The following is a 12014-nucleotide window of genomic DNA, read 5'->3' as shown; positions in this document are numbered from 1 at the left end:
AAAGCTAGGAATGAGAGAGAGAGAGAGAGAGAGAGAGAGAGAGAGAGAGAGAGAGAGAGAGAAGGGAAAGGGCATGGATGGGGTTAAGAGTGAAATGTCAATTTATTTTGGAATTCTTATAAACTAATCCAACAGTAATAAATTATTTGAAATGTTGAAATCCACACAGGGATCTTATGCTTATTCCTCAGTTGCTTCTGAATCTGGAGGGGAATAATATTACACTAGTAGGCTCCTAAAAAATCTTAAATTGGGGCAAAGATAGAAAGGGAGAGAAAGAGTAGAAGGGTTAAGGCACTTGCTTTATACACACCCAGCCCTGTTTTGATCCCCATCGCTACATATGGTCTCCTGAGCACCTCTGAGAGTGACCCCTAAATACAGACTGAGAAGTTAACTCTGAGCACCTCCATGCATGGTCCCCAAACCAAAACCACAAAACAAAAGAACTCTAACACATTTTAGAAAAACACAGGGCATAGGGTATAGTGAACCCCAGCTTCTCCAGGTGTGAATGAGGGATGTGGTGCCAGGCATTATAGGTAAAGGGGAGGGGACAAAGACCTGACAAATACTAGGCCAAGTCTCCAAAAGCCAAATCACTGGAGAGAGAAAAAGAAGCCATGTAGACTTTCTGATTATTGTTCCTTTGGGAGAAAGGTAGAAACAGAAGAGAAAGCACCCTCCAAAAAACAAAATGTCCTGTGAACTTTTGATGAACAGATATGTAGCGCACATGGCAGGGAGAGAGATTAGACAGGGAAATAATGCAGCAAGCTTTTTGAACTCCAAATGGCTAAGCAAACATCCTGGGAACCTAGTAGTGTTTTTTTGGGAGGTACATTAATGCCCTGCACACTTTGTTTCTAGGTTACCAATTTTCCCAAATGACAGGTGGTGCTGGATTAACTGGAAGTATAGCTCTGCAGAACAATGTGACCCACATGAATTTGTGATGCTGGGTGGAGCAGCACTACGTGAAGATATTGCTTAGTTGACAGACTCTAAATCCAGGTTGACCCTGCAAAATGGTCTTGTAAAACCAGCTCTTCTATGCAAAAGAAAGCAGAATTAATTTAATTTTCTATGGTAAAGTTATTATGATTTTTTTGGTGCCATGCCTGGTAATGTTCAGTGCTTACTCTTGGCTCTATGCTTAGGGATTACTCCTGGCAGTGCTCAGGAGTAATATGCAGCAATGGGAATTGGTTAACCGTGTGCAAGGCAAGCATCTGACTTGCTGTACTCTGTCTTCTACCTCTGAAAATATATTTAAATATCCACATGTCCCACATTCAGAGCATTAGCTTAGCATACAGATGTCAAGGTGTCAATTGTGCATAGTTACAACTCAGGGGCCTATCAACTGTGGGGAGAAAAGTCAGGCTGCTTCTGATTCTAAAATACTTCCTTTGCTGATATTCTGTAGAGAATTTTGGTAGCTATACTTAGAATGCATGGATTCAAGTTTCAGATGGACTACTTATAGGGACTCTGGGTAAGTCATGGCTTAGCTTACAACTTTAGTTTCCCCAGGGAAACTAGCTTCCTCAGGAATCCTGTAAGTAATATAATGCCAGGTGCCAACATTGTCTGATCCACTGTAATCAACAAATAAACTTTTTAAGTGGAAGTGGCCCAGGGGAATAGAGAGGAAAGCATCTGGATAGGCTAAAAGGTGGAAAATGAGCAGAGCAGTCAGGTGGAACGAAACTGCATCTTGAGCAATGAAGGGAAAGAGAATTATAGAAAGTTCTGGAAACTGAAAGAATAATTCAGCCTTGAGAAGAGGAGCAGTCAGGCTTTACTAGAACATGGAAAATTTGTTAATAGTAATTATTGACAAAACTAAATTCAGAAAAAAAAAAGGAAGAAAACTGGTAGGCAGAAGACAGGAAGACTAACTAGAAATGACTCCATTGTTTTAGGCAAGAGCTAGGCCTGCTGGTTCAGGCTTCCTTATATTTTGTTTTCCTTTTCATGAAGGTAGAGTAAATTTTGTTAGAGTAAACTAAACATTTGTTTTGCACTTTTTACTTATTGAGCACTGGTACAAATTGTTGCATTTTGAACTTGATTATTATATAGGCAAAAAACTTCTAAGTTGGGAGTTAAATAATCATCTACTAAAATACAGCTGGCAAATTGCAGAAAGAGCAATTAAGTCCTGACAATGAGGTTCCATCTATGCCACAGAGACTGGCACACATCACAAAGAACAAGAACAATCAGTGCTGGCGGGGATGTGGGCAGAAAGGAACTCTCATTCACTGCTGGTGGGAATGCCGTCTAGTCAGCCTTTATGGAAAGCAATATGGGGAGTTCTCAAAAAACTGAGGAAACTGAGCTCCCATTTGATCCAGTTATATCACTCTATGGATATATCCTAGGAACACAAAAACACAATGCAAAAATGCCTTTTGAATACAAATATTCATTTCAAGGCTATTTACAATAGTCAGAATCTTGGAAACAACCCAAATGGCCAACTATAAACGAGTGCTAAAGAAACTATGGTACATATACACAATGGAGTATTATGCAGCTATCAGGAGAGATGAAGCCATGAAATTTTCCTGTACATGGATGGACATGGAAACTATTATGCTGAATAAAATAATTCAGAGAGAGAGAGAGATAGATGCAGAATAGTCTCACTCATCTGTGAGGTTTTCTTTTTGTTTTTAAAAAGACATTGTAATACTGCCCAGAGACAATAGAGATGAGGCCTGGAAGGCCTCATAGACAACAGAGATGGGGCTGACTCACTTTATGAAGCTCACCACAAAGAATGGTGAATGCAGTTAGAGAAATAACTACATTGACAACTATCATGACAATGTTAATGAGTGAGAGAAGTAGAGTGCTTTCTCGAATACAGGCAGGGGGTGGAAAAGGAGGGAGATGGGGGCCTGGGTGGCAGATATGTTGCACTGGTGAAGGAGGTGTTCTTTTTATAACTGAAACCCAACTACAATTACGTTTGTAATCATGATACTTAAATAAAGATATTAATTTTAAAAAATCCCGGGGGGGGGGGATAAAAAGCCCTGATTCTTAAAACTTAGGGTTATAAAAGGGAAAGTTGAACAAGTGATGGCCAAGGGGCTGTGAGCATCACTTTTGCAATCTGTAAATCAAGTTCAGAATTCATGGTGTTAAAGAAAATGACCCTGAGAATGAAGGCAGATGGACTTTGGTTTGCAATCCCAATTTTTCTTTGTTTGTTTGTTTGTTTGGTGGCAACTTTGGGTAAGTCATTTGAAACCTAAAAGCCTCAGCTTCTTTGTAAAAACAAAAAACCCTTCTCCCACAGCAAGAGTATATGGGATAAAGTTCTATGTCTCTTCCCTCTTTTTCTTCTCGCTTCTTGGTCAGGGGCAGGGTAGGTCTCTGGTTGGTTTGGTGAGTGGAGGAGAGAGGGCTAAACCCAAACTCACATCTCTTCCTGGTTTCTGTATGTTCAGAAAAAGTCCACACTGCTCTGAAAACTTGGACATTCTCCAGAGGAGGGGCATGCCATGTTCTGACCCTGCTGAGCCTACTACAGCCCACAATTACCACCATGGCAATGGCCCAACCTCACTGCTTTACCACTGATCTCTGCAGACACCTAACCCACAAAAACACAAGGATTACTGGTATTTGGGCAGAGAACCTTAGGGTCTTTTTGGTGTAAGAGTGGGCAACTTCCTGCTGCCCTTCTGGAAGTCCTTAGCAGACACAGATAAGTCACACAGCTGCCTACCATGTCAGCCACAGAGCCTGGAATTTCTGGAGCAATTCCTGTCATGCAATACCTCCAAATTTTCAATACTACACTAGGAATGCCTCAAATTAGATGTCAATGTGGCATGGAAGCCATCTAAGGTTAACAAACAGGAACAATAACAGAATGATCAAATAGCAACAAACAGCTTAGTACAACTCCAGATAATGAGCTAATGACAATTTTCACACCTTTTCTTTTGCTGAAGTTTTTTTTTTTGTATTTCCATTACCACTTAATTGTGAACAAGCATATAAAGCCAATTATTTTGTGCCTGACAAAGGGGCAAGTTTGGGAGTGGGTGGGAATCCAGGGAAAATGGTGCGGGAAATGTTACACTGGTGCTGAAACATGGACTGCCAAAAACAAAAGTATTATGAACAAGTATGTGTTTAAATAGAGTACTTAAATAAAGCAGCAACCCTCCCCCCAGCCCTCCACCCCCACTTCTGTAGGCTCTCTGCTTAAGCAGACACAGCCTAGGGCCCCAGGGAAGTGCTACTACCATCCAACTTGATAAAATAACCTAGTCATCTTCTTGCCCAGGGCTGTTTTTTTCACTAAATTAGGGACTGTCATTCATGGGCAAAAGGGCACATTCTTTATGGACTGCAAAATTATGATGAACACTATGATACTGCAAAAGTGCCTAATAATGAGAAATAATGGTGATTTTCCCAGAAATGAGTACATAAAAATGCTTAATGAAATATATCACCAACAAGAAAATTTTATTATTCTGATTCTCCTTTGTTTTTTGTTTTTTTGGCCACATCTGGTGATGCTCAGGCTCCTGGCTATGCTCTCAGAAATCGCCCCTGGCTTGGGGGACCATATGGGAAGCCAGAAGATGAAACGGCACTGTCTGTCCTAGGCTAGAGCGGGCAAGGCAGATGCCTTATGGCTTGTGTCACTGCTCTGGCCCCGATTCTGATTCTTCTTGAGATTAGATACCAAAAGCACAAATAAGCTTGATGAACAAGTTCCAAAATACAAATTGGACAATTACTTTCTCAGTGATTGTCCAGCAGAGGAATTCCTGGATAAAGGACTTTCAAAGGTATTCTAATCTACAAAACCATCAACTAGCACTGAGATCATGATCATAAGCCAGACATCATTATCTTTTGAAGTCACTATGTCTAGGAGAAATGAAACATAAGAAGGAAGAGAGCTGAGGGGTTTCTATTAGTTCTAAGAGATCATCAAGGGCTGGATAGAGCATTTGCCTTGAATGTGGCCAAGCTGGGTTTGGTCCTCAGCATCCCAAATGGTCCCCCAGGCACCACCAGGAATGACCTCTGAGTGCAGAGCTAGGAGTAACCCCTGAGCACTGCCAAGTGTGCTCCCCGGAAAAAGGAGATCAGTAGTGTTTTGTTCTCGACGGTCGAAGGGATAATATACCAAGTAGGCACCAAAAACATTTTGATATCTGATTCTAATAAAGATAAGCAATCACTAATATCTGTACAAATAAAATGTCAGGGAGCCCAAGAAATTAAGGCACAATTAAATAACTTTGCTGTTGCTATTATTGTTGCTGCTGCTGCTATTGTTGTTGTTGTTGTTGTTGTTGTTGTCATTGTTGTTTTGGGACCATATCCAGTGGTGTTCAGGGATCACTCCTGGTACTGCTCAAGGGTCCATATCTGATGCCAGGTATGGAACATTAGTTGGCTGTGTGCAAGGCAAGTATCTGCCAACTGAACTATCCCTCCAATACTCATAATGAAACAGCTGTGTATTAGTGAGCACAACCCCACTCTCCCCCGTATCCCACATGTGCCCAGATACCTTCATTCTAGTCCTGGCTACTGGTGACCACTTACTGGCAACTGAGTCCTGGCCAGCACAAGAACACAAGATTCTGAGCACTTCTTGCTCTAGCTTCTGTGCTCAGAATATCCCACCCATCCCTGGCCTCCAGGGGATCGTCTCTAGAGCTCCCTACCTCCTTCATGATTTTGATGGCTTCCACCCGGTGTTGGGGTGGGGGATACAGCAGCACGCGATGATAGAGTGACTGCAGAACGGGTTTCATGGAGTCCACAGAGCCCACCAACCGAACCAGCTCTGCTGCGATGTAATAGATGGTCCGAGCCACCGGCCCACTCAGGGCTGGTGCTGTGGAGGAACAGCCTGAGCCACGGCCGTGATCTGACAGCCCTGGGGACGTTGAGTCTGCCTCGAAGCTGCTGCTCGTGCTGCTGCTGTGAGCTGAAGTGATGGTTTTATCATGAACTGGATTCCCCAGGATCACAACGAGAGCAGGGCAAAGGTTTTTCCTAGGGAGAGATGGGAGCAAAAGGAAGTGTCATGTCGGTCAAATGATCAATGCTGAATATTACCCAGAGGCTAAGAATGCATTGTTGGGGATCAGACAAGACTGATGATGCATGCTTGCTTCTGGCTCCTTCTGGCTCTAATCTGTCCATTCATCAGCTCGTGTCCTCACCTCTGTGTATAACAACAGTGCTTTTCCTTAGACCTCAAGCTAGGTTTAGTGATATTAATGTCAAGAGAAGTAAAAAGAAGCCATCATCTAGGAAGAAAATAGAGTAAAATTACCAGATGGCATGGTCATAATGTTTCATTTCACATAAATAACAAAATCCTTTCCACTTCTCACTTGAGAGGTTAATTCAAAATTCTGAGTAGCTCCTGTGGACACACTTTCAACTTTCTATCAATAAGTACAGGAACAGATTATCAAACTGAGAGATGGTACTAAGTTCAGACTAAGAATAAGGTTCACTACTAGGTCTTGATGTTACCCCCACCTCCATCCCTCCAACTTTCTGGTGACTTCAATGCTTTAACAACCAACAAATGTCCTAGAAAGAAAAATCCTCATTCCCAAGTCTTGGCACCCTATGGTGTAAAAAACAAAATGTGTGTTTTGGAGCTATGCTTTTCTAGAATTGTCCTGAATTTCTCTGTGTATTTAAGTCTGGGGCCTGTAAGCAATGCATTTTTCCTCCTGAACACTTACTCAGCAAGTACCCTGGATACAGTGGGAAGGAGCCAGAGTTGCAGTTAGAAGGAGCAGCTCCCTGGCAGGGGGTCTGGGGTTGCTCACCAGATCAGGTCTGTGAAGCCTCGGTGCAGATGCATGCAGGAAGATGAGCTGCTGAGGATGGAGAGGATGCACTCCAAGTACAGGAGCTGCAGCTGCTGGCTGTTGCTGCAGGGGGACACCAAGAAGGACATAAAGCCAAGTTTGAGCAGATGGCAACAATTCTAGGTCCCAAGTCAATCTTACTCCAGAAATGGTATTGTAGTTGTGTCTGTTGCATGAAGGCACTGTGCACAAGGTGTGTGGGAAGATTGTGGGAGAGAACAACTTGGGGTTGTGTGGAGTGTCAGGGTGTCATGAGCAAGTGGTGAAGCTAGATGTGGGGGGCAGGAGACAGGCCAGGCAGGGTCTAGTGTGCCAGGTCAGGACAGCTGGACATCCTTCTGCAAGTAGAAGAATGACATGAGCAGATCTCCATTTTCAGAGCCATCATTTTACATAATGTAGAAATGAACAGACTGGAGAGAGCAAAAGAGGGTCTACTTATATATCAGATTTTTAAAACATATCAGTTCTGAAATGGCTGTTTCATGTTCATTTTTTTATTAACCCCTTGACCTTTACTATGAAAAGTAGCTTTTAAATGTCTGAAAAATTTGTTTTTCGATGTCTAGTATCACACATTAAAACAGCTATAGACATACAGAATTCTCATTTTGTGGATATTAATGCGCATAAAGGCCACCAGCAGCCTGGTATCCCATGATTATCTGCACAGTGTTTCCTGGCCAATACTGTGACCTTTGCAGCAAAGAGGTGAGGTCAAGATAACTGGGCTGGCTGTCTCCTTGGAGACCAAATGCAGCAGCTTTTCTGTGGGCTGCAGCAGTCTTAGAAAACATGTGCATGAATCATGTTACTGAAGGAGCTGATTGATGTGAGTGTCTTCCAGGCTTCCGTGCCCATCCTTAGACATACGCATATGCATGCGTACAGAGTGTGCATGTCCTGTCTGTCTGGCATGCCGTCTGCTGCATGGCATGCACAGGGGCAGAAAGAAATCAGAAACCAGCCTATTTTACAAAAATGCATAGGTGCAAATGTGCCTGTTAGAGTTGCAGGCCACTGTGTCAACTGGACAACTCACAGCTGGCAAATGAAGTTATCTGCAAGCCTCATCTCTCATCTCTGCATTTCTTCCTCTTGGCATTTCTTCCCAATTGCATGATTCATTATGAATGAGTCCTGTGAATGAACCACGGGGCCTTTATGCCAAATGACCCTTTGCCCAGGCAAGATCTCTGCCAGGACAATATTGCTGCTTATGCTGAATTCCTAGAGATCCTAGAATTTTGTTTTGGTTGGAACTATTTTGTCTTTGCCTCACTTTGGAACATATTTGAACTTAGTTGAAAGAGAGAGAGTATTTATTGTGTGGCATGGAATCGGCACACACAGGATGAAATCCCCCCCAATCTCCTGCGTCATTGATTTCAAGATGGCTTTGCTCTGGGTTCTTCCTGGTCATTCTGTACTGGGAAGTGAGGAGGATCAGAAGAGGCTGGTAGAAGACTGGTGGGAGTCAGACAGGCAGAGAAGGAAAAAATATATTTCTCAGCCCAATTACCCTTCCACACACTCTCAGATTTAAGCAACATCGTGTAATTCAGCTTGCCTAATATAGAGCTCTATTAATACCCTATCTCCAGGGCTGGGGAATTTTTCTGCATATGCTAACACCTCTTGTAAACCTGCCTAAAACTGAACATATGAATAAAAGCATAGCCCTCTTAGGTCAAAACCTAATGAAGTAAACAGGGGCAGCTTTTTGGAAATGGTGGTGGAGGGCAAAAATACTTAGCAAAGTGAGACTTCAGTCAAATGAGAAGAAACTGACCCAGTCAGTGTGAAAACTTACAGGAGCAGAGCCACAGTTAAGGACATGGGGCCATCTGACCAGGCAGACTTGAATTCTCTGAGTATGCTGTACCATAGACTCCTTAGCAACAGACCTCCTCCTCCCAAACAAAGGTATGGGAATGATGATAGGAAAGAATGTCATGAACAGCTTCTTAAAGTAGAATTATATCAGGGGAATTGCATTGGGAAACCAAGAAAAATTAGGAAAATCCTTAAAAAAAAAACATTAATCTCTATTGTAACATGCCTTAGAGATATCCTTGATCCAATATCAATGAAAAATTCTAGAAAAATATGATGTGACGTTTCCCCCATTTACTGCTTATCCTCTAGTCATATAGCCATATGGTTCAGAATATTTTATTTTCTCCAGCAACTAAGAATATCTATGACCTTTAGATTCTAGACCTGAGTGCACAGCAGGTCTGTGCGATGCATTTCTTTAATGCACTGCTGTCAAGTATATGATAAAAAGTTCAGTGTTCTCATCTGCATCCTAAACATGAATTAGCACCAAGCAATTTTAAGAACCAAAGAACACATCTCAGAGCTAATAAATATTACACACGTGTAAGGTTTCATTTACATGTTGTAAAGGAAACAGTACATCCCGGAAGACACTGAGTAGGGGTAAAAAGAACACAACCACATGTTAACATATAAACATATAAACAGGGGTGCCTGTTGCTGTTTCAGAATAAGCAGGTTTAAATAACCCTGGCCTTGAACCCCACAAGTGGGGCCCTGAGATTTTCCCTACCAGTGAACTGTGTTGCATTAAATCTATTAATCATTGACCTATAGACTTGTCCTAACTGATATCACTGACCAGCATTTCATTATTAATGGCCCAACTACCATGATGCCCTCCTTTACCATCACATAAAAATTTCAGATTTTTTTTCCTTTTGCAGAGATGTCTGGAAATATTTAGCTCAATATTTTTCTTCTTTCTTCAAAGTACTGTGCTCTATAAAAGTTCTTTGTTCTTTGATGGTTCGAATCCCAGCATCTTATATGGTCCCCCGTGCCTTGCCAGCATAGATTTCTGAGCAAAGAGCCAGGAGTTAACCTTGAGCACCGCTGCCGGGTATGGCTCAAGAACCAAAAATAAAGTCCTTTTTCTTATAAAATTTTGTAAAGTCTGCTGGATTTTCTTTTTTTTTTAATTAAATCAAAATTTTTATAATGGTAACAAGGTTGTTCATACTATAGTTTTTTTCCACAGATAAAGTTGTTCATGATTGAGTTACAGTCATAAAAATGTACAATACCTCATCAGTGCACATTTCCTGTCCCTCTCATCCTCCCTGATGCCCTTTCCTTTCCACACACACACTCCCCTGCCTGCCTCTGGGGCAAGCCTTTTATCTCTCTCTCTCTCTCTCCCTCTCTCTCCCCCCTTCTCCCCCCTCTTTTCTTTTTTGACATTGTGGTTTGCACTACTGCTAATTAAGAGGTGCCAAGAATGTCCCTTTCATATTCGATTCTTCTCTACTTTAACTGAACTCTCCTGACAATACAAAGTCTTGCAGTGTATGTGTGTATGTGTGTGCAATAGTATGTGTGTGCTGTGTGTGTGCATGAGAGTGAGTGAAAGAGAAAGAGTATGCTGGTGGGGAAAGAGATGCAACCTCAGCTGCTAGTGGCAAGCAACAAGTCTTGCTTAGGGAACCCCACCAGTTTCACAGAATGTTCGTGTTAGAAGAGGATTTCCCACAATGAAAATGGGACCAAAGGAAAAGTCAATCTCTCACCATGACAGGTGAGGAAGATGAATGAAAAGACCACTGTGAGTGAATGTACTCCCAGGCCCATGACTGTTTCTCCATGTCGACCATCTCTCTAGCTCTCATCTCTTCCATTAAGCATTAGTGACATAAAAATTAAGATGTCGAATGCTAGGTGGCCTTCTTGATGATAATACTTAATTCTGGAGCAGACCCTCCATTTCTTTAACTCTATCCAAACAAGGTCATTCTCAGGTCCTCTAATAATTCTGAGTCTCCTTTTGCTGTATCCCAGAGGGTATATGGACAAATGGTGTGTGTGTGTGTGTGTGTGTGTGTGTGTGTGTGTGTGTGTGTGTGTGTGTGTGATCCACATCTGGCAGTTATCAGGATTTACCCCGATCCTATTTTTAATAATAATTTATTTATTAAAGCACGTGATTACAAACATGTTCAGAATTGGGTTCAGCCATAAAATGCACAGCCCCCTCTACCACAGCAACTTTCCCACCACCAATGTCCCCAATTTCCCTCCTTCCTCATCCCCTGCCTGTCTTTGAGACAAGCATTGTATTTCTATCACTGTCACTGGCTGTTAGTGTACTTATTTCTCTAATTGCAAATACCACTCTTTGTGGTCTTTCTGGCCCTCATCTCTATTATCTCTGGGTATTATTAATATACTGTTTTTTATTTTTTCTTAAAGTCCACAGATGAGTGAGACTCTTCTGTTTATCTTTCTTCCTCTGGTTTATTTCACTCAACCTAATAGTCTCCATTTCCACCCAGGTATAGGCAAATTTTGTGACTTCATTTTTTTCTAGCAGATGAGTACCAATTTCTTTAGCCCTCATTTGTTTTAGGGCATCTAGGTTGTTTTCAGATTTTGGCTATTGTAAATAGCGCTTCTAAGAATATTGTTTTCCAGAAAGGCTAGACTAGAGGGCATTCCCACCAGAAATGAATGAGAGTTTTCTCCTCACATCCATGCAAGCAGTGGTTGTTCTTGTTCTTTGTGATGTGTGCCAGTCTCTATGGTAAGAGATGTTATGATTTGCATCTTCCTGGTGACTAGATGTGGAGCATTTTTTCATGTGCCTTTTTGCCATCTGTATATTTTCTTTGAGGAAGTGTCTGTTCTTCGCCCCATTTTTTGATGGGGTTAGATTTTCTTCTTGTTAGGTTCTGCCAGTACCTTGCATATCTTAGATATTAGTCCCTTATCTGCTAGGTATTGGATGAATAATTTCTCCCATTTCATGGATGACTTTTTTTTTTACTATGATCACTGTTTCTCCTTTGAGGTGAAGAAACTTTTCAGTTTGATGTAATCTCATTTGTTTATCTCTGCTTCCACTTGTTTAGACAGTGTTTTTTCCTCCTTGAATATCTTTTAGTTTCAATGTCATGAGTGTTTTGCCTACATTTTCTTCTATATACCTTATGGTTTCAGATCTGATATCAAGGTCTTTAATCCATTTTGATTTGACCTTTGTGCATTGTAAAGGTAGAGGTCTGAGTTCACTTATTTGCATGTGGGTAACCAGTTGTCCCAGAACTACTTGTTGAAGAGGCTTTC

The 12014-nt window shown here is 41.7% G+C and overlaps 1 protein-coding gene across 1 annotated transcript in view; it reads right to left on the bottom strand.

The window, feature by feature from the left end:
- ARFGEF3 (ARFGEF family member 3) overlaps positions 1 to 12014 on the bottom strand; it is a 178876-nt gene that overhangs the window by 75335 nt on the left and 91527 nt on the right. The window contains exons 9-10 of the mRNA XM_049787998.1: positions 6849 to 6953; positions 5721 to 6054 (exon numbers count right to left, since the gene is read on the bottom strand). Of these exons, the coding sequence (XP_049643955.1) occupies positions 5721 to 6054; positions 6849 to 6953 (439 nt within the window). The remainder of the gene's footprint in view (positions 1 to 5720; positions 6055 to 6848; positions 6954 to 12014) is intronic.

The sequence above is a fragment of the Suncus etruscus genome, chromosome 15 (assembly GCF_024139225.1).
Source record: "Suncus etruscus isolate mSunEtr1 chromosome 15, mSunEtr1.pri.cur, whole genome shotgun sequence".
In the NCBI taxonomy this organism is placed as follows: Eukaryota; Metazoa; Chordata; class Mammalia; order Eulipotyphla; family Soricidae; genus Suncus; species Suncus etruscus.
The sequence above is the reverse complement of the archived record's forward strand: the minus strand, read 5'-3'. Positions and strand labels throughout refer to the sequence as shown.